The sequence below is a fragment of the Mustela putorius genome, unplaced genomic scaffold (assembly GCF_011764305.1).
Source record: "Mustela putorius furo isolate JIRA1106 unplaced genomic scaffold, ASM1176430v1.1 tig00003853_pilon_pilon_pilon, whole genome shotgun sequence".
NCBI lineage: Eukaryota > Metazoa > Chordata > Mammalia > Carnivora > Mustelidae > Mustela > Mustela putorius.
The window spans coordinates 24802735-24825536 of record NW_025422005.1 but is presented as its reverse complement, the minus strand read 5'-3'; the positions used below and the strand labels follow the sequence as shown (position 1 = coordinate 24825536).

The window sequence follows — 22802 nt, the reverse complement described above, 5'->3', positions numbered from 1 at the left end:
CCAGCCATGAAGGTCATTTCAACTATCCACTGTGGGACCGAATTTAGATTACTAAGAAGTTCATCTTTATAGCAGGGGGAAAAGGTCTAGGGGATATCAGTGGAGGCATTTTATATTTTGCTTAACACATCATGGGTGTGTACGTGTGTGTGTGTGTGTGTGTGTGTGTGTATGACAGAGACAGAGGAAGAGGGTACAACTGTGATACACAGAGAGCCTTGGAACTGTTGAGCCTTCTTTCCTGAAATCCTTCCCCCTAGGCTCCTATTACATTACCTCCATGGGCCATTGCCAGCCAATAATAATAATTACCAGTTAATGAACAATCCAGTCACCATACAAACATGTACCAGGCACTGTACTAAATACCCACCTATCTTACCTACATATCTCATTTAACCCTAACAATGATTATTCCATTCCCCCAAATGAGGAAGATATGGCTCAGGAAGACTAATTAACTGTCGTTCCCAAATAGTTTTTCTCTGTCTCTTTAATTGTTTAGTTCAGCTCAATAAATACTCATTTAGCACCTATTATGTGCCAAACATAACGCTAACCATATGGGAGTAACAGAGATGAACAAGAGTTTAAATTCTAATTGGGGTTGAGGAAATCGGAGTTGTGCCTGAAAAATGAGTAAGTTTCGAGAACAGAACAGAAGGAGGATGATCTCAGCTGGCACTGGGAAGTACCGACGCCCAGAATGGCCATGTGTGCTTGTGACCATCTGTGCGTGTAGGTGGGACCTGCTCCCCCCTCCTTTCCCCTCGCCCCACTGCCATTCGCTATGGGACTCCCAAAAGACTCAGTCCTGTCCTCCTGGCAGTGTACTCCAACACTCACCCCTAAAGGAGCTTATCTGTTCTTACATTTTCAGACACCTACCACCTGTCAGCAGAAGAGTTCTCAATATGTGTCCATCCCTGTCTTCATCTCCCTTCCCTAGACAATTCCTGTCTACAGGATATTTTCTGCCTTGGATATCACCCCACCTGCTATACACACTTTTTAAAGATTTTTTTTTTTAAAGATCTTTTATTTATTCGTTTGAGAGAGCAAGAGAGCCAGCAAGAGCACCAGTAGGAGGGAAGGTCAGAGGGAGAGGGAGAAGCAGACTCCCCGCTGAGCAGGGAGCCCAACACAGGGCTCCATACCAGGACCCTGAAAGCATGATTTGAGCTGAAGGCAGATGCTTAACCGACTGAGCCACCCAGGCGCCCTGTATACACATCTTTAAAATTTACAGAATTCATAAAATAAAAACAAAAACCTGGCTGTGTTCCTCTACAGAAGAATCCCCGTTCCCAGTTTCCTGGCCACGGTCCACAGTCGTGAGCTACTCTTATAGCCCAGGCTCTCAGTCTCAGTGTTATTCTGACTTCATTTTCCTGTCCCACAGAGGCAGTATCATAATGGGAAAAGCATGGGCTTCAGAGTTAGATCTGGTTTCAGACCCCAGCTTCCCTACTTACTAGTTTTATGACCATCATCAAGTTACTTAATCTCTGTAAACCTCAATTTCCTCACCTATAAAACTCCGATGATTGTACTTCCCACAGGCTGTAAAGATGAGCGCAGTGGCCTGCAGAGGCACCCGGCGCAGAGTAGGCTCGAGACAGCCACCAGCTCCCATTCCCTCCTGAGTCCTACCTTCCACCCACCCCCCCCAGCTCATCGCCAGGCTCTGATGAAACGCCCTCTGTGTTGGCTCTTTGCCTTTCCTCCAGGCCTGCTGACTGTAAGAGGCTTAACTGATGGCCAGGAATTCCCACTCACCGCTGCTAGAACCCTCTTCCTCAAAGAATGTGATTTCTTTCTTGTTTAGAAACCGTCACTGTGTCTTTATTTCCTACTTTACCGGCTGCAAGGCCTAGCCTGTAGGAGGGTTTCAATAAATAGCATGTTCATGACTTCTGGTAAGAATGACTCTGACTTCGTGGGGAGCCTTCAAGACCGTCCCCAGATTGCCCACGGAGCCACTGGAATTGCCCATGGCTTCCTGGGACCGATCTTCTGATCTTCTGCCCCCCCCCCCACTCTCCCCACCCACACCCCCCGCCACGCGCATCCCTTTGTGACTTACTTGACCTGTCACATACCTCCCTGCCTTCTGGCAAAGCACTCACTCCTCATTGGCCTTAGCTCCAAGATGACCAGCAAAGGTCTGAGCAGCTCCCAGCTCCTATTCCAAGGCTTGCCATTTTACTGTGTTTACTGGTTTGTATTAGTCACTTGTCCATCAGCATTTTTTTTAAAGATTTCATTTATTTATTTGACAGACAGAGATCACAAGTAGGCAGAGAGGCAGGCGGGGCGGGGGAGGGGGGCAGCGCGGGGAGGGAGGAAGCAGGCTCCCCGCCAAGCAGAGAGCCCAATGCGAGACTCAATCCCAGGACCCTGAGATCATGACCCAAGCTGAAGGCAGAGGCGCTTTTTTTTTTTTTAAGATTTTATTTATTTATTTGACAGACAGAGATCACAAATAGGCAGAGAGGCAGGCAGAGAAAGGAGGAAGCAGGCTCCCTGCTGAGCAGAGAGAGCCCCATGTGGGGCTTGATCTCAGGATCCTGGGATCATGACCTGAGCTGAAGGCAGAGGCTTAACCCACTGAGCCACCCAGGCACCCGTCCATCAGCATTTTTTTGAGGGTTTGTGATGTGCAAGGCACTGTGTTTCATCTGTCAAGCAAAAAACGACCTTCCTTTAGTGCCACATGTCCCATGAATCCTGCTCAGCTCTTGCTTATAAAAATGGAAGCACCACCCATTTGCCTCATCGGGTTATTGTTATGCATAAATGAGATTCACATTATAAAAATGCTTTGAGAAGTTCAAAGCCACATGCAAATAGCTGATAGTATTTTAAGAAGAGCTTCCTTTGCTGGGCATCTAGTTATGAGCAAAGGCAGTGAACCTTTTCGTGATTGAAAACTCAATATTCCATGGGATGCTATCGGCTACCCTATGTGGGGCATATTACCATTTCTAGAACAGGAAATCAAGATTCAGGGAGGGTAAGCAGTTTGTCTACAGTTACACAGTCTATTGGTGGCAGAACCAAGCTCCAAACCCAGATCTGGCTCCGAACCCCATGCTTTAGGTCACTTAGGCTGCACCACCGTCTTTCTGCCAAGGTGGGGAGGCGGCAGAGATGCAGAAGCCAGTTTCTTTTTTTAATGCTCCAGGCTGCCTTATGAGGAATTCTGCCTCACAGAGGAGGTTGGCTAGTTTTGCCAGATGGCTGCAGCGCAGGCCTAAAGACATGAAGACAGGGACAGAACGCCATGGCGTGCCCCTGCCGTTACAAGCTTGTTGTTATGACCTAGTATCTTGTCGCAGGGAAACCTCCCTTAGCTCCTCTTCCCCCTCAAACCCTTAGCCCACAGCACAGAGGAACTGCCTCATGGAAAATTCATGTGGCTATTGCTTTAGGTTTTTCCAGAAGGTCCTTCCCTGTTTATTTGGGGGGGGGGGCTGACCTCTCTAGTCAGCCTCAATCTCAGTCAGTCCCAAGGCCAGATCCCATGAGCCCTCTTCTGAGAAGAGCAGCCTCTTGTGGATGCTAGTGTAATTTAGACCCTTCCTAAAACTGTGTGCTCTGCTACAGACACACCAGGTTGGCTGCACCTGGTGGCCTACAGCTTTCTGAATGCACCTTGGCATTTCATGTCTCCGGCTCCTCCCATGCACTGTTCCTTCTGTCATTCTCCTAACTCTGCGTCCTGTTAAACGCTTCCTCCAGGAAGCCTTCTCTGCTCTCCTCAAGCTGAATCAATCCCCTTTTGTGAGTTCTCTGTGTTTGGGGCTTATCTCCTATTGCAAGGTTCACCGAGATAGGCCTTTGTTGGACTATAATCTGTCCTAGGCATCATGTTTAGCCAGCACCAGACATAGTACTCGGTTTATAGTGAGTGCTTGCTAGCTAATGTTTGTTGAGTGAATGAATGGTTCAAAGCATCTCTTCACTTTCTAAACCTTGAAGTGTAGTGGGCAGTAAAGAGTTACGCCATCCTCTCTCGCAGGCATCCCTCCCTACCCGGAGACCAGGAAACTAGTCCATTATAGCAGAGTCTAGAAAAATAAGTGTACGAGCAAGCCTGGACCCATTAGGGAGATGCTGGCAACTCCGGTGTATTTTGGGACAAGAGTCCCAGCCTGTCTGGGGCAGTGAGCTGCCTCCTGCATCCTTGAAGCCTTGAGATCAATAGAGATTAATTATTGATAACTTCTGACAGGGATGCAATGAAGGGGGCGAGCTGGTAATCCCTTCTGCCTAGGGGACCCTAATCCTCTTGTTGCTAACAACCAACTGGTTTGGGAGCAGTGGATTGGCCTCTTGAGATTCTGAGGAGGCGGTTCAAGGTTAGAGCACCAGACAGGAAGATGACCATTGCCTAGAGTCTCTCTTCCTTTCTAGGCTCTAATTCATGGAGGTCCTGGGCCTGCCCCTCCCCTGCTCCATAACAGGAAGGGCATCATGATGGAGCCTTCCGAGTTGTGGCTGAGATCCCACAGAGGCAACCCTCTGTTCTGTAGAAGCAATGGACTCTATAGCTGGAGGGGATGGGGGAGGCAAAGTGGGTGCAGGGGCAAAAATGAAGCTACTGGGCATTAGGAAAAAAAAAAAAACTAAGAAAAAGAAAAAAGAGATTTCTGTGTGTTAACGTTGTATAGACGGATATGCCCAATTACCCCCGTGGGGAAGAGAGACATGGCTTGCTCTGGTATCATGGCTGCCATCAGAAATACTTCTTAGCACCCGAAACTGAGCTGGAGGGCATGGCAGGGGGAGAAGCATTCTTGGATCTCACCATGATCAGCAGCAGACATTTACTAAGCATCTGCAAGCATGTAGAGTATCCTATTGGACAATGCAGAAGGTTAAAGAGACATAAAAACCTTCCAGCTAAATTAAAGCGTATCTTTTAAATTAAGAAAAAATTAAAAAGCAACCCAGAACATGCCTTTGACTAAAAAAGGATAGCTGGATAGATGGGAAACGTGCACAAGAACAAAAATATCCCCGTTTGAGTCCATCTAGGACACCACTATTTTATTAAAATCTAAGGAGGACGAGCACCACCCCTTGAACCGACAGCAACTAGGATGTGCATGCCCGTTCAGAGGACGTTACGTTAAAACAGGGGTTGGGGGGAGAATAAGAATCCGTTTTTAAGAATCCGTGAAATCTGTGTACAAGACAGCACATGTTAAATCACAAATAAGTCAAACAAACAGAAACCTTCAGGAATTCTGCGGGAAAACCCATAATTGAGAGTTAAGGCAAAGAGGAAGACAACAGGAGCTGAGCCTGAGCCAAAGAAGCTTAAGCCTCGGATCACTGAAGCAGAAGGAGGGCATTCCAGAAAATGGAAGCACCGAAATCAAAGCCAGACAGGCACAATGGGATATGATGTGTTATGCACAGCGAGTAGAGCGGTTGGGGTGGGTTGAAAGTGAGTGCAGGAAGGTGGTGAACAGGGAGTGAACGGGAGGGGGGCCTTCCATAAACCATTTGCTGGTTAATCCAAAATGACCTGTGGGCTGATATCCTTCTCATCTTCATTCTGGCTCTAACGCGCAAAGGTTTTGTGGGACAAACAAGCTGGAGTCCTACCATGTTGTCATTCATTCTTCATTCATTCACTCCCCAATACTGACTGAGGATCCACTAAATTCAAGGTTCTTTGTATGAAATAAATGAATCCCATAAATTCTGCCTCCTAAAGAAGTCTTTTACTGAAATAACATGAAATAGGTATCATCTTTACCCCCCCCATTTTTTTTTTAAGATTTTATTTATCTATTTGACAGACAGAGGTCACAAGTAGGCAGAGAGGCAGGCAGAGAGAGAGGAGGAAGCAGGCTCCCTGTGGAGCAGAGAGCCCAACGTGGGGCTCGATCCCAAGACCCTGGGACCATGACCTGAGCCAAAGGCAGAGGCTTTAGCCCACTGAGCCACCCAGGTGGCCCTCTTTACCCCTTTTAAAGATGATGACAGAAGTACGAGAGGTCATATATTGCCCAGCATCACACTGCTGGTAAGTGGCAGAGCTAAGCACGAAGCACTTTGACTCTGGAACTTATGCTTGACCACAGGACACGCTGCATCTCGGAGGGCCGCGCAAAGCAGAGAGACTTTGGTGTAGCTCAAGGGGAAGAGTGTCCTTGGCCCTAAGGGCAGAGAAAGGATTTGATTTGTGTGGCACTCGGGGCAGGATGAGACAAGGCATAAACTCTGTACAGGAGACAGTGAGCGGAGATTGCTCAGATCAAAGAAATAATAAAAATTAAAAGGTTGTAAAGAGATCTTGAATGCCAGGGGCTTTAGACAGCAGACAGAGGAGGATCCCTGACAGCTTTTTATCAGGGGTCAGATCTGTGCGCTGGGAAGATTAACTTGCAAAAGAAAGATTAATTTGCAGTCTATAAGATGGATTACAGAGAGAAGAAACTAGAATCAGAAAAGACCAATTAGAAAGTCATTGCAATATTTTAAATAAAAGAACTTTTGACCCAGGATAATGCCGGAGGTAAATCGTGGTCTTTGCTTTTTATTAACCTCAAAAGGTTACAGGTGTATACTCCCCCCGCCCCCGACCCAAATACCTTGAGTCTTTGATCTATGAACTTACCTAAGTCTTCGGGAGCTTTGTTTCCAGCATGGCATACACTAGCATCATCTCTTCTGAAACAATGCCTCTGGTTTTCCATGAGCAGCACGGAGGGGAGAGAGTGGGCTAGTGGGATAGACCGGGAAGCCCTGGGAGAGCGGGCCAGCGGTTGCTTTCCCAGTCCTGGCAAGCAAACGTGTACTGTTCCTAACTGTACTCTGTGCACTGGACATTTAGAACCCTTTTCCTCTCTAACCTTCTTTTCACCACCTTATACATCCAGAATTTTAAACTACCTTTCTATGATAGCCACCCCCATCAGATTAGAGCTGGGAGCGACTCCTGTGCTCACCTCACCCAAACCTCCGCTTCAGAGAAAACTCTGAATCCCTGGGAAGGAGGAGGACCCGCCTCTGTGGGTCCCACACAGCCCGGGAGTGGCAGGACATGCCTCCGACACTCTGCTCCCTGCCCCACACCCGCACCCACACCCGCACCCATGCTTGCCTCAGATGGGCAGCCCCTGCAGCGGAGACTGGTCCCGGGGCAGGACTTCGTGACTCTGTACTGAGAGGCAGAAAGGTTTGCCTGAGGTCTCAGGGACGGCGCCCATCCTCCTGCAGGTCTTTGTGGCCGCTCAAGCCTAATGGGGTCCTGCGTGGCATCTGCCGGACCTCCCGGACGCCTTATCAACAGTCATCTCAGAAAGTCCTGATTGTCTGTATTGCCTGATTAACAGTCTTTGCCTACTGAGGCTCTGAGCTCTTTAATGTGGAACTGGGAGGCAAGGCTTCCATTGGAGGCAGGGGCAATTTATAATGACCAAACGCCTACTGGCCATTTCCATTTCTATGTGCCACCAATCACCTCAAACCCTGCGCATTTCTCTAAAACCCCTGTGCCCTGTCTCTTCCTACAGTGGTCAGTCACCAGGGGCCACGTGTCGTTTCCCCTTCACACCTCTTCTTAACTTTCTTTCCTTTCCTTTCCACTCCGATGGGCCTTCTGCTTGGAACTCTGTATTGGGCTGTGACGAGATTGTTGGAAACATTATGGGTCGACAGACAAAATTTAAGAAAGAAGCCCCTGTCCCCAATTCAGTTTGAAATCTGCTTGCTTTCCACCTGTCAGGATCACAGGATTCTTTTAAAATGTTAGCTCAGGATCCAGAATATGCCTTTATACTATTGGCTGGGCGGCTTTGGTTGTAAAAATCCATTTGTGTGCTTCCTGCTGTGACCCTCTTTGCATTTGCAAGGTACAGTGTCTCTTGCAGTGGCTCCCCAGCTGGGGGAATCTTGGTGGAGGAGCTGCCCTCAGGCTAGGCTGGCCTGGAGGCTACTAAGCAGGGTGAGGAGTAAGGACAATCGTCTCTGAGCTGACTCTCCGAATCCCTATTATATATAAGAAATGAGCTAGACACTGAATGGATTACTAAAAAAGTGTAAGAATCCCCATCTCAAAGAGTCTGGTTAAAATGGGAGAAGAAAAGGCTAGCGGCACATAGCAACAAATTAATTCCAGTTCAGGACAAGAAGTTTATTTCTTTAGCACCCTCCATCTGACATCAGGCATTAGGCCAGATTCTGGAAAAAGAGATCCAGGATAGTTTCTGACAACAACGGGTTCATGATCTTGAAGGGCAGGCAGCTAAGAAACAATTAGAGTGCACTGTGTGATACACGTTCTTATGGTAGACCTAAGTCCAGCATACTTTGAGAACCTAAACCAACACTGAAATCGCCACTTTAATTATAGCTAGAAATGATCAAGCATGTCTGTCTGCCAGGCACTGTGCTATGCACATTGTGTCTTTCTTTTCTTTTCTTTTCTTTTTTCTCATTTTATTCACAAAGTTTTTTCTCATTTCATCCCTACAACAACTTTCTGGGCGGGAACTGGTTTTATTTCCGACTTTCGGAAGAGGAAGCGGAGGCCTACAGAGGTTGAGCGGCTAGCTCAAGGCCCCTGTGTATGTAACAGAGTCCAGGACCCCGAGCGCAAGCCTCTTCCTGGAGGAGGCCTAGCCTGAGCAGAGCTAGGGTTGGGTTGGGCAATAGAAGGCCACAGCGATTGCAGGCTTAGAGAAAAGCAAGGGAAGGGCAAGGAGGGGACAGAGAACATGGCACACTGTTGAATCCAGGGCTCCTCCGATCCGCTGGCCTGGTCCAAGAAAGCTTCCCAGAAGAGGTGAGTTTTGCACTGGGCTCTGAGGGGCTGCCTGAGGGAACAAGACTTCAGCCCTGGAGGAAGGCAAGGAAACAGAGAAAGTTAAAGTGAAAGCTGAAAGAGATCAAAGGCCGAGAACTTGAGTCTGGGAAGCTGTTCTGTTGTGGAGGTGGGAGGGGCAGAGTGGGAGCCTTGGCAGAAGAGGAGGTCGAGCTGTGCCCCCTGACCTGGTCTGTCCCCCCTTCAGCTTATGCTCAGCTGCAACCGCACCAGCTCCTCTCGCAGCCGCCCTCAAAGCACCTGCAGCCGCAGTTTGTGCTCCAGCCGCAGCCCCAGCAGCCAGCGCCGCCACCGCCACAGCAGTCCCGGCCAGCACTCCAGGCCCAGTCCCACCCCCAGCTCGCCTCTGTCCCTCCCAGCCTGACCCTGCAGCCCAGTCCCGAAGCCCACGCCCGGCCACTAGGCCCAGTTACTCCCGCCCTGCCTCTCCAGTGCCCCACGACCAATCTGCACAAGGCTGGGGGCACCCAGCAGTGTCACCCTCCCACGCCGGACGCTGGGCCTCACAACGGATACCCCGAGGGCCTGGCCCACACCCCTCAGCGCAGGTTCCAGCACGCTTCAGCTGTCATCTTACAACTGCAGCCTGCCTCACCAGTGGTGAGTGAGCCAGTGCCAGCATCCCGGGAACAGGTGGGAAGACGCATCTCAGGCAATGCCATAGCGCCCGCATGCATGTGTTTTGCTCAAAGTCCCCTCTGGGTGGTCCAAGAAAGCCCGGGACCCCTCCCTCATTGGGGGCTGGTTGAACCTTAACATCCTTGCCTGCTCTCCGGACTCCTTGGAAACAGGGGAAGTATCTGAGGATGTAGAGGCCACGTGTGAGCAGATGATCTCTGTCATGTCCCTTTCACAGCCCCAGCAATGCGCCACGGATGACTGGAAGGAAGCAGTACCCGGGGAGAAGAGTGTGCCCGAGACTCAGTCTGGCCCATCGCCCCATCAACAGGCCATCATCACTGCCATGCCTGGAGGCCTGCCCGTCCCCAAGAGCCCTAACATCCAGCAGTCCCCAGCTCACGGTATGAAGTGCAGTGGGGCCCTCGAGGGAGGGGAGTCAGATGGCCTTCCTGGCCATCCCCTGGCACATTTCACTTGGGCATCTAGCCTGGGCGGGTAAACCACGGCCAGCCCGGAAGCCAACAAGGAAGTTGGGTGGGTGGAAACAGAGGGGGTGGAGGGAAATGGGAAGATGAACCAAAAGGTAAGAAAGGGGACTCAGAAGATATAAAAGGAGACAGAAAGCAAAGGAGAGTCGAAGGATCTAGATCCAGACTCTGAGGCCTACATGTCTTTTGCTGTCAGGTGTATCTGCATATCCATATGGCAAGTTGAAAGTTCAGGCAGGTTTCCAGTTGTCTCAATTCTCTGCTTCACTTGCTCTGAGAAGGAGTTTTTGAAATTGGAAATATGACAAATGGCTACCATAGAACAAAAGATATGGCAAATGCCTAGGGGGAGCCAGAAGGGGATTCAGCATGAGTTCAGCTCATGGAAAGCCTCTTTGAAAGAACTGCTCAGCTCCGGGATCCCATCTCTCTGTGAGTGCCCAGTGACAAATGGCCTTCTCCATGCCTGGGCTTCAGGACACTCTGCTGGATCCCTCTACCCTGATGGGAGAGTCACAGCGTGACCTCTGGGTCCCCTCTCTGCTGGTGTGCAATCTTGGCCCAGATCTGTGACATTTTGACATTCTCTGACATTCAAAGGCCACCTCCAACTCAGGGAGGCAGTTCCAGTCATCGGTCTTCGTGTGTGCTGGGAGTCAGTGTGGGGAGAGCCAAGAGACAAAGTATCTGGAAACTCAAGAAGGAGAAATGAGAAGAAAAGCACTTGGGGACAAAGTAGAGGAAAAGGGCTATCAGTGTCCTGTAAGGAATAGAGATGGGATCAAGGAAAGCAGAAGAATGTGGAGAAAGAACATCAGGAAAATTAAAGGACAGGAACGAGACCATCCGTTCTCTTGGCACACTTACAATAATAAGGGCTTCACCAGTTTGAAAAGCAGCCCATTCCATTGTGGAGTTTCTCTAATTGTCAGAAAGTTGCTCTTCAAATTAAGCCAAAACCAGATCTCCTGGAACTTCCACCACTGGCCATGAATGTCTGGTGAATTGTAATAGGGTCCATCTCCTGCAGTGTTTGTAGATAGTTACCAGGTCTCTTTCCTCTCTTTCCCATTAAAAAAGGGATAATCTCCAGACTGCAAATCTGAGACCTTCCCCCCCCTCCCCAAGCCCATCCCATGTTAAGACCTCCCATTCCCACCACCATCTGGTCATTCTTGTTTAGCCACATTCCACCTTTGCATTAATTATCCCAAAGTGTGAGTCCCTGAATGAAGCACAGTAATTCCAAATAGAAGAAGCCACTAGGCACCATTGGTTGGCACCTGGTCCTAGCTGTCTACGCACTTCAAGGGGCAGGACTGTTTCGCAGATCTGCTTGGTATGGTAAGGAGGAGCTGAGATTTGTTTGCACATCCACTAGGTGCCAAGTACTGTTCTAAGTTTTCCTTCCCTCACTCATGATAACCCTGAGAGATAAATATTATTGTCCCCATGATTCGGAGGAGGATATAAAAGCCTGTAGAGGGTCCAGGTCACACTGCTATGAAAGGGCAGAGTCCTGACTGGCTGGAAGCATAAATCCCTCACCTTCCTGCTCGTGCGCAGTAGCTCCTCCCATCCAGAGGAATGCACTGTGTCACCTGAATCCCTGAGGGCTGGGTTTGGGGGTTATTTTTTATTTTGTTTTTAAGGTTTCTTTTTACGCAGACTGCTATCATTCCAGGTCTCCACAGTCTCAAACTTGTACAATTTGTATCTTGAGCCAAAATATAGTTAATTATGTCTATTAAATGTTATCTTGTGAATTCAGCCTGTAGTTCCTGCCCAGCAAGAACATAGTTAATAGCTGATATTTACTAAGCCCTCTCTGCGGAGGCTTTAAGTGTATTTCCTCGTTTAGTCCTGACAGTGATCCTATGAGGTAGGAAGGGCTTTTATCATCCCCACTTTAAAGATAGGAGAACAGAGACACAGAATCAGTGAGGGGAGAGAAATGGTTTTGATCTGGATTTTGTGATTCTTTCTATTAGCTCCTCTGCTTGACTTTGCCATCTGTAAATCATATAGCGTGTTCTCTTTGTCTTTAACCAACATGCTGATAGAAATGTTGAATAGGACCCGACTGAGGACACATGCTTTGTCTGCAGGTTGGTGGTAATATACATTCCTTGTTCAAGTACTTGTTATCCAGTGACTCTTACTGAACTGACACTCACCTTTCTCTCTCTTCTCTCTAAACCTCTCAAAAATCTCTTTTTGAAATCTATACTTACAACAGCATCCTGTTCTTGAGGTACTATCTAATGAGAGAAGTAAGCTTTGCACAGCGGAAACAACTGTGAGCCACCCAAGACTTAAATATTATCCATTCTATTCATGTTCAAATACCTGCTCCATGCAAAGCACTGTGGGCTGGGAGGTAATAGACATAGAGAAATAAGGTCCGTGCCCTACCTTCCAGGAGCTTAAGGTCTACCGGGAAAGACAAGAAATGCACAGGAAGCAAACACAATAAACCAAAATATGATAAATGCCATAGAAGGATTATAGGTAAGTGCTTTAAAGGCTGAGAGGGAAGAGTTAGCACCAAGTAGAGATTCAGGATAGATGCCGAGAGGAAGTGGCATTGTTGAGAGCAGGGGCTGGCAAACTACATCCCAAGGGTCAAATCCATCACATGCCAGTTTTTGAAAACTATTAAATAATGGTTTTTACATTAAAAAATTTTTTTAAGAATCAAAAGAATGCTTCATGATATGTGAAAATTATGTGAAATCTAAATTTCAGTGTCCATAAATGAAGTTTTATTGGAACGCAGCCGCACTTATTCATGTGTGTATTGCCTGTGACTGCTGTCTAGCTACCATCGCAGAGCTGAATAGTAAGTGTCAAGCCCTGGATATACTTTCTGCTGCAAAGTCTAAAATATTTGCTCTCTGGTTCCTTACAGGAAAAAGTTTGCCGACCTCTGTTCCTGAGACTAGAACTTGAAGGATAAGTTGGACCTAGATATGCACAGTTGGGAAAAAGTCAATCTAGGAGGGACTAAAAGAAGTAAAGGTAGGGAGGCAGGAAAGCGTGGGCCTGTTTGGGAACTAGAGAAGTTGAGTGTTCTATCGCATGTTATCTTTGTTTGTAAGTATAAGAAATGCCATGTTTCCCAAAGGAAATGGGAATGTTAACGAACGAAGACTTTGAAAGTTTCGAGAATCCGAAAGATAGTAGAGGGGAGGGAAGAGGAAAGGGAGAAGAGGGGGGGGAGTAAGCAATCGGCATATAAAATAAATGTAAGACGCAGAAACCAAGAAAAAGGGATGAGACCTGAAGGGGGAAAGCGGAGCGGTGGGGGCAGAGGGAGAAGAAGAATGCTTAAAAAGGCAAGAAAATTGGAAAATATTTGGAAAAAAAAGGAGACGTCACGCATGAAGGGAGAAGTCCATGCCGTCTATTCCTGGTATAGCTGGGGGTGGGGCGTGAAATGGGTGAGTCACCTTGCACATCTCTTGTATCTCCCACAGCTCCTAGCATATCTAGTGTGCTTCGCCATGACGATTCAGTTTAAATCAGTGTGGTTTAGGAAGAGAAGTAGCATTTATTGGGCTCCAACTGTGTGCCAGGCACTGCAGGCAATTTGTGTAAATGTCCTCAGTTAACCTTCACAGTAAGCCCGAAGAGTAGGCATTATCCCGGTTTATGGAGGTGTAACTGGGTCACTTTGGTCATTACTTAACTTCTCTGATCCTCAGTTCCCAGTGGGGAGAATAATGACTACTTGTAGGGTTATTGTGAAGCCTAAGTGGGAATGCGTGCGCGGAGGGCTTGACACATACTAAGCACTCGATTACCGCTAGTCGTTATTATTATTGCCTCCGAATTGGCCGGGCGGGAGTCAACAGTCCGCCACGCCACTGGGGACTTCTGACGGGCGGCGGGCAGATGGCCTCGCCGCGCGGCGCCGGCCTCCCTAAACTTACGTCCCTAACCCGCCGCCCCGTTCTGGGCGCCTTCCGGAGGGCGAGGGGCGGAGTCGGCGCGGCCGCACAAAGGAAGCCCGCGGCCCGGCTTCCGCGCCGGCGCCCCGCCTCCCGGAGGCCCCGCCCCGCCCCCGCGCCCCGCCCCCGGCGGAGGCGGCCGCGGGAGCCCTGCCGGGACGCGCCGCATTGTCTCCGCGGCGGCTGCAGCCCTCGAGCGCCCGCCGCGCGCGCGCAATCCGGCCGCCGCCCGCGCCCCCGCCCCGGCCTCGCGCCCCCGCCGCCCTTTGTTGACGCCGGCCAGGCCGGTGCGGTCGGATGCGCCGCGGCAGCCCCGGGCCCCGGCTCGGAGGCTCCCGGCGGAGAGGAGGCGGCCCGCTCGGGCCCGGGACCCCGCGCGAGGCGGCGCCCGGCCGAGGGGCTGCGTAGGCCCCGCCCGGCCAGGCCCAGCCGGGCCCTGGACAGGTCAGTGCCCGTGGCGGGGGAGGGGTTCTCGCCAGGAGGGGGCCCGCGGCCGGCGCTCGTCGCACGCGAAGCCGGGCACCGCCCTCCGGTGCCACTCCCGGCCCCGGCCTGCTCGGCTGCCAGGCCGTGCCAGCCCGCGACTCTCGGCCTCTCGGCGCCTGGGAGGTGTCTGCGCCTCCCCCCCTCGTCGGGGACCCTGTCTGCCCCGCACTCCCCCGGAAGCCGCTGTGTCAACCTCGGCGTGCCAGACGCTTCCGTGTGTGTCCGCGCCCTTGCCCCCGGTCCCCGCAACCCCACCCCCACCCCACCCCCGTCCTCCCGGGACGGCGGTTTACCCGGGGATGGACGGGCCGTTTAGGGGCAGGGCTGCTGGCATCCGCTGCGCTCTGTTGGTAGGGGACTACCTAGCTTGGAGGGCCTGCGGCTTCGCCGGAGAGTTTTGTTTTTAATCTAGTTCAGTCTCACGAGGTTTTTAATTGGATGGGAAGGACAAGCTGTTCTGTGTCTGTCCTGTCTTCCATTTTTAGAAGAGCATTTTCTCTCTTTCCCATGCCAAATGAAAGTATGCTGAAATGCGGATTCATTACATAAAAATCGGATTTGTGAGATGTCTCTGTTTAGAATGAAGTCCGCAGAGATGGAAATAATTTCCCCAAGGTCAGGTTGCAAACTAATGGTGAAGCCACAGTCCGAAGTCCTGGCCCCTGACTCCTCCTGTATGCGGGGATACCCCCAGTCCGTACTGGCCATACCCCCGCCATCCCAACCCTCTGGCCTTTCCCCACCCCTGCCTACAGTACTTAAACCGATTTCACTGACATACTTTCAGTTCTGACCAACTTTCCTTTCCTCCCTACTCCATACCCAGAATGTTCCCCTTCCTCTAGTGTGGTCTACAGACAGTGTCTCTTCTATTTTTTTTTTCCTGGTTTACAGATCAGTGACAGCTTTCCCCTCAGACATCTCCCATCCTAGGGCTCTAATCCCCTCCATTAGCATATTGGGCCCAGAGGATCCCTTGTTGTGAAATAAGCAACCGACCTAAATCCGCCATATGTCCCCGATTTTTCTAGGACAGCCCCAATTTGAAATATTCCATCCCATTGTCTGTCTGCCCGAGTGTCTTGATTTTTGGTTTAGAATATAATGTCACTTTAAGTGTATCAGACCCTGCTGTCCTGGCCTTTTCCAGCCATTTGGCTCTGAGGCATAGCTGGGTAATCCAATTATCATTCACCTGGGATTTTTCTTCCCCTCCTGAGTCAACCCAAATGTTGGAACTGCCAGGATCTCTAGGTGAGTCTGAAAATTACAGGCTAATGAAGCAAGGAAATGCCTTCTTGCTCCTGTATTTCTCTCCTGCTTCTGCCCTCCCCATCGCTGATTCTAGCGCAGGCAGCAGACCTGTGGCAGTGTCTGATAATTAGGGCTTAGGTTTAGGTCACAGGGAGGTAGGGCTTCGTATCATTTCGCCTGTAAAATAGGAAGAAAGTAACTTACCATGTTGGTTATAGGGTAGGAGATTCTGTTTGGAAATCTTAAGGTACCTGCACAGCGAAGTAGTTTTGGTCTCACACACTTTGGCATCAACACACTTTTATTAGGCTCCTGCTTCATATAAAGCACTGCGCTAGGCATTGTGGAGACTATAAAAGTGCTTTTCCCACATAGCCCCCAGTATCTGGAGATCTGTATTTGGAAGTACCCACACTTTTGAGTCAGCTGATAAACGGTGTTTCCCACTATTTCTGTACCTGAATTCCAGTCCCTGCAGGGCAGGAACCAGAGTTTCTGGTTTGGCTCATTCACAGGGGCTGGCTTGTTTTACAGAGGGTCCAGCAGATGGGTAATGGTGCTCTCTTGGCACCTGCCCTTTCCAGGCGCTCTTCATTATCACGTGTGCCCTGCCCACCCAGGATCTGTTTCCCAGCTTGTCTGTACGCCCTGGAAGAATAGATGCCCTTTTTTCTCCAGCCTTGATCTTGAGAAAGTAGGTAGTTTCTTGGTGTACATTTCTGTTGTTCTTGGTTGGTTTCTGTTACCCAACTATGTTCGCTTGAGCAGTCTCTCCTGTTATCACTCCTTATTTTTAAAGCTATTCTTTTACTGAGATGCGGTAGATAGATGCTTAAAGAATATTGGTGTTCCATCATGTTCTCACCTCCCAGCCTTTTCCACCTCTCTTCCACGTCTTGACTTAATTTCTAATTTACCTTTGTCAGGCATACTCAATGTATATTACTTCCACTTCCCTCAAAGTAAGGCGGAAACTCTGGCTCTTCATCTTTCTGTCCCAATACTGATTCTCTTAGCTGTAGGACTCATCAGCCATTGTCTCTCTCCATTTCAGTGGAGGATAAGCTTTTAGGAAGGTGTTGTTATGCTTCTCCAGACCTGTCTCCTCTGTCACTGACTTACTAGTCTAAACTGATTGATCCTGAGACTTCTCTTCCTGCCACCAGGCCCCCTCCCCCATCTGTGACCCTGTGCCTGTTAACTTGCTCTGGCTCAGCCCCAGAATCCACTCTTTTTCAGACCACATCCTTTTTCCTGCCTTACTCATTTCCTGTCTCAGATACTTTGGATCCTTTAATTCTGATCTTTCCAAGGGGAAGAGAATAAACTAAGAGAAGAGGAATAAGTAGATAGATGATCTTACAAAACTGAAGTGTTCTTTCTCACTCTTACACAGGCTGTCCCCTCCCTAGGTTTTTTTGTTTAAGAGAAAGAGAAATGATGACTGTCTCAGAATTAAGAACTTCCACCTGTGAGTCCATGTCTTTTTTTTTTTCCTTTTATGAATGTGTAAAGAGGATAATTTAGAGTCTTATTAAACTCTTCCTCTAAGTCTCTGTCCCCCTTTGGGCTGTGGACCTCATACGAGGCATTTGGTAACTATTTGCCCAATAAAGTTCAGCCACTTCCTATCACAGTCCTTCACCTTCAGCTAGGGTGGATCAGTAAGCCAAAATAAAATTTAAATTACAAAAACTAGGGACCAGGATGGTGGTTCCAGTTCTGGTAATACTGTTGCACATCAGTATGATATTTCCCAACCCCCCCCCCCCCCATCTTTCTTGTGTTATTCCAAGTTTATAGTAAAGTTCTCCTCACTGTTCAGTGTCATATAATCTCCAAGTAGATTTGGTCCCATCCTAAAAAGGGTTCTCTTCTGAAAATATACATTCACTAGAGAGGAGAGTAGGGTAATGAGAATAAGGAGTCTTCATAAGTGATATTTTCTCATTTATCCCCCTTGTTTTGTGCCATTTTGCAACTAGAAGATGAAGATGATGACTCTGTGTGGTTGGGAGGAATCTCACCAAAGTGGTTGTAGATGCTATTGTGTTTTCCATACACACACCCCCTCCCTGGAAAAGCAGGGTGAGGACTGGATGCCTTATGCAATCTGCCCCCAGGAGGCCTTTGTACCAGTAACAGGAATGACACTCCCTGGAGTGACTTGGCACCTTGTTTGGTGGAAAGCAAAGCTAGCCTACCCCGCAAGGTAGATATATGAACATATGTAGATTTGTATTTTAAACGTTTTTATGGTATAGTTTAAACTATAATGTGAGTCACCACTTAAAGATTGATTCTGAGTATGTTTTCTCTTAAAAAAGAAGTGTGCCTGTTTAAGAGTACTTAATCTCAGATGTAGGTTTCATTTTGAGCATTAACTTATTTCAGAATTTCAGTTTGAATTACCAGCTGCCTCAGACCACTGATTTGAGAAACCCAGAGGGAGGGCACCCCTAGTTCAACTTTATGACACTTGGGGAATTGTTAGGAAAATAATCAACCATTTGTTTAACCAAGACAAAAATCTTACAGATTCTGAACTTTTTCCTGTCAATAACAAAGTAGAATGTGATTGATAGTCAAGAAATAGCCTGTTTTATAGTTAATCTAGAGTTATACAGTTAAGAATGTTAGTTTTTGGAGAAAGAAAGTGTAGTAAGAAACATAGCACATAATTTGGTAAATTGTGTGATTCATCGTAAGACCCATCTCAGCCAGCATGATAAACTTAATAGGGTTTTTTTTTTTCCCTTCCCCTTCCAGATTATTTATAGTTAGTGAAAAAGGATGTGCTTTCCTTTACTTTCAATTTCCAAATAGTTTTTTTTTTTTAGTTTAGATAAGTCCAAAATAAGAGCACCTTCTTTTGACTCATCAAAGAAAGGATTATTATTTTTTTTAATTTTATTTATTTATTTGACAGAGAGAAATCACAAGTAGATGGAGAGGCAGGCAGAGAGAGAGAGAGGGAAGCAGGCTCCCTGCTGAGCAGAGAGCCTGATGCGGGCCTCGATCCCAGGACCCTGAGATCATGACCTGAGCCGAAGGCAGCAGCTTAACCCACTAAGCCACCCAGGCGCCCAAAGAAAGGATTATTAAACAGGCATTTCCAGTTTTGAGATAAATCCAGATGCTGAAGACAGTCCCGGGTTGCTATTAAAGCTGCCATTTTTTTTTTTTAAGATTTTATTTATTTATTTGACAGAGATCACAAGTAGGCAGAGAAGCAGGCAGAGAGAGAGAGGAGGAAGAAGGCTCCCCACTGAGCAGAGAGCCCTATGCGGGGCTCAATCCCAGGATCCTGGGATCATGACCTGAGCTGAAGGCAGAAGCATTAACCCACTGGGCCACCCAGTCACCCCTTAAGGCTGCCTTTAAAGCAAATATCTGGTTCCTGGATGATTTTCTTCTCAGCAGTGAAATTTATCTCTTAACAGGAGATGCCTGTCAGATGCTGTGTCATAGGCAGCTCTTCTCCAGTAGGTTAGGAGGACCAGGCTTGAGACCATTGGCAAGAAAGTGAGAGCTCTTGACCACTGGGGGTTATTTATTGTTAAGGCTTTGCTTGTATGGCTGTTATGTCTCAAATAGCATATAATTATCCCTAGTTACTGATGTCTTCAGCACGTTTGCAACCATCCATATGGGGCCTAAATCCATACAATCCAAATCTATCTTAATCTGTATTTATGCCGTCTATATGGTAAGACACATCTAAACGATCAAAGCAAAGGACACTTTAAATTGAAACAATTTTATTGCCAGTCACATACTGTTTCTACAAAAATCAGTGAAGTTTGTGTTTTCAGGCCTCCAGTGGTCAGTATTAATCTGTTCTATCAGCTGATTAGTAGCAGAATCGTTGCAGACTTAGACAACAGTTTTAGGAAGGAGGAAGGTAATGTTTGCTGGAAGCAGAAATGGTCGGGAGGATTGGTTTGCCAGATAGGTATCATCTGTCCCATTATATGGGTGAGACAGCTGAGGCTTAGCTTTTCCCCCACTTTCTCTGTCTCCTTCCTCTTCCCTCCCCCCTTCTCCTCCCATTTATCTGAGAATATCAGTGCTCCTGCAGTTGATAAAAAAAAACAAGGCGGCCTATCAGGCAACCCTGTTGTAATGGCCTTTCCTTATCATCAACCTGAAAATAATTACGGAATTTACTGAACATTTCTAGTTGTCTTTTTTTTTTCTTCTTAACTTTCTTAACTGTTAGCCATCTTCCATGATTTTATCTTCAGCCTTTTAAACTATCCTTTTCATGGGCTGCACTATCTCCTGGCTGTGCAGGTTCCATGAGTATACTGCTCTGCAGGTAAGGTGGTTCTTAAATTGCTCCACGTCACCTTGTCTGGCTGCTGCGGTTCTGCCCTGTGTGGTACCCTGAGACTCTTGACGAAAGAACTATCTAGAAAGGGAGTGTGGTGGTTGCCTCATCGTTTTGATTAATGAGTGTTGAAGGTGAATTGAGACATTTGGTGTGCCCTCGAGGCAGGTACATTTCTCCTGTGTCGCAGCTGCCATGGTCAAAGTGGAAGGAGCATTTCTTCCTGAAGCCTGACCTCGAGAGGATGAGAACAGGACACCCTGAGTAGACCAGGGTGTCTGAGGAGCAGACTTGGTACCTGAATTTGGGTAGATGGAAGAATTGCTCTGTCCTGGAGCCACGAGAAGCCAGGCTCTGTGAGAGAGAGACTGAGAGATTAAGGCAGGCTTCCAAATATTTCAGGTTTCTGTGATGTTAGCCCTCCTAGGGCCAAGTCCGGCCTGTTCCACTGTGCCATTCCTACATTATCTTACTTAATCCTTACTGTGGCCGAGTGAGACAGGTCTAAATACTCGTTTTACACCTAAGGAAACTTAAGCCTCAGGTAACTTATCCACGATTACAAACTGGGATTTAAGCCTCAGGTCTTTCTGGTCCCAGAATCCTAATGGCCATGTTGCACAGCTTCTAAATGAGATCAGTGCCGGGCATCTTCCATATAAAAATTCTAATATTCACCATAACCTTGCAGCATAGGCAGGATGATCCTCATTTTTACAGATGGGGAGACTAAGGCTCAGAGCACAGATAAATCAAAGGTGGAACCAGAACGCAGAAGATGATCCCAGAGGCACTGGCCCCGACCCAGAGCCAGCACTCCTTCCACTCTGCCGCTCTGACTTCCATCTTCTGTGATCTCGAGGTCTCAGGTATAGGGTGTCTCCTGCGAGTTCCCAGACGCGTTGTCTTTTGAAGTCCCAGCACCTACTAGAGAACTATGGTGGGAGAATATCTGGGAGTCCCCGACCTCAGCAGCGGATCCCACGGGCCTGGCTCCATCCAAGTAGAAGTCTGGAACCCCTTCCTGACTCCCAGTAGTCAGAGTTAGCCACTGTTCCCTGGTGCCTCGACCTGTCCCCGTGGGCAGTCACCCCTTGGTCCTGCAGGTGCTGCTGCTGCGCTTGGTCCCATTGTGCGAGGACCCTGTCTATCGAGGGCGTCCCTCTGCGGGCTGGGCAGCAGTTCCTGCAGCTGTTTGGAAATCCCCCAGTGCTCCCGTTGTCTGGACCTGCGTGGGGGGAGGGTGGCTGTTCGCTCCATTGAGTCCTTCCTTCATAGCTGGGGGTGGCAGCTTGGAGAACATTCAGCTGTTTACAATTCAGCTTATGTACACTGTAGCCGGGGCCTGTGGGTGAGTCAGAAGGGCCGCTCTCTCGGCCTGTGTCCTCAGAGCCGGCAGGGAAGTCAGCTGTATGGTAATGGCTGCTGGGGAGGAGGAGGAGCGCCCCCTCCCAGAAGCCCTCCCCAGAGTGTCTCGGCTCAGACGCTGAGAGCCGAGCCGAGGAGCAGGACTGCCCTGCAAGCCTCTTAACCCAGACTCAACAAGGTCATTTTGCTGTGACACGGCGAGCAGGTCTGCGGCTGCCTGGCTCGGCCTGGCTTTCATTCTGCTGGCCAGCTCTCCCCACAGGGACCCAGGCGGGGACCCCGAGCCTCATCCCCCTGTGCCTGCTCAGCCCGGTGCCCTGAGGGCCCCTCCTGTCACTGCCAGCTCTTCCCCTCCTGAGAGAGGTGGGTCACAGTGGGCTGCTCTTGCTGGAGCAGGATGGTGACGGCCATAACCTGCTGTGTGTCCTTGAGGTAAGGATTTCTGCTGTGTCCAACAGCTCGCTCCGTAGCAGAAGTGAAAAAGTTAAAACATTGGGCATTGGTGCCTCCTGCCTTCTGGTGCGCGGGGGACATCCCCAGGGTGGGAAGGGACGGGTTATTTCCTGACTAAGAGCTCCTTCTGCGCATGTTTTAGAAGGTCCTGCCTTCCAAATATGTGGCATCCACTCTTGCCTTGGTTCTAAAATGCACTCTTTTCCTCATCTGGAAAATCTGTGTGCCCTCGTGCCTGCGATCCAGAATAATCACTCTCCCCTCCCACCCCTGCCACCCCTCCCACCAAGCCCGCTGTCCCCAGATTGGAAGGAAAGCTGTCTGCTCCTCTGTCGGGTGGGTCACAGCCAGGTGTGAACGACCGCAGGTGTCTATTTGCATTTTAAAGAAGGTTGTGAACCAAATGATTCTCTTTGATGGATGGACTCAGTCAGGGTCCCAGGGTAGAGCCTTTGCTCCTCCTTCCCTCGCTCCCTCGTCCCCTGTCCCCCCTCTACCTATTTCTACCCAGCCCTTTCTCTCTCCTCGCCACCACCCCTTCACTTTCCCACCTCCCCCTGGGGCGGTGGAGGGATGCCAACAAACGGGCGTTGATGACATATCTTACCTCCCTCACTTTCAGAATGGCACCGGTTTCTTCAGGCGCCCAAATATAACCAGGAGAGTGTAAGAGCACCGGCAGCCTCCCCGCCCTCCGCTCTCTCGGCTCCCCCCACAGGCCTGCTGCTCTCCGCCTCCCCGGCATGGTTTCCCAGCAGCGGCTGGCACGCTGCAGGTGCTCCCCATGGGCTCCCTCCAGAGCGCACGGTTCTGTGGGAGTCCTGCTGGCCCCCCTCCTGGCCCCATGACTGGACCTGCTAAGCCGAGGCGCACAGAGCGCGATTGCATAGCCGGGGGCCTGGGGAGAATGCCCTGTTTTGGGTAAGCAGCCTTGTCCTGCCATTTGTTGGGCAGGATTCGCTGCAAGGCAAATGACCCGTGTTATCACCTACTTTGCTTCC

General features: G+C 49.2%; 1 protein-coding gene across 5 annotated transcripts in view; it reads left to right on the top strand.

The window, feature by feature from the left end:
• The window catches only part of PHC2 (polyhomeotic homolog 2), a 112879-nt gene that overhangs the window by 72390 nt on the left and 17687 nt on the right, over positions 1–22802 (top strand). For 4 of the 5 annotated variants that reach the window (XM_013046274.2, XM_004740864.3, XM_004740863.3 and 1 more), the window contains 2 exons: positions 9033–9445; positions 9702–9867. In XM_013046274.2, coding sequence (XP_012901728.2) covers positions 9033–9445; positions 9702–9867 — 579 coding nt within the window. Of the gene's footprint in view, positions 1–9032; positions 9446–9701; positions 9868–14061; positions 14352–22802 lie in introns of those variants that run through there. The other variant, XM_004740869.2, reaches the window with a different exon arrangement.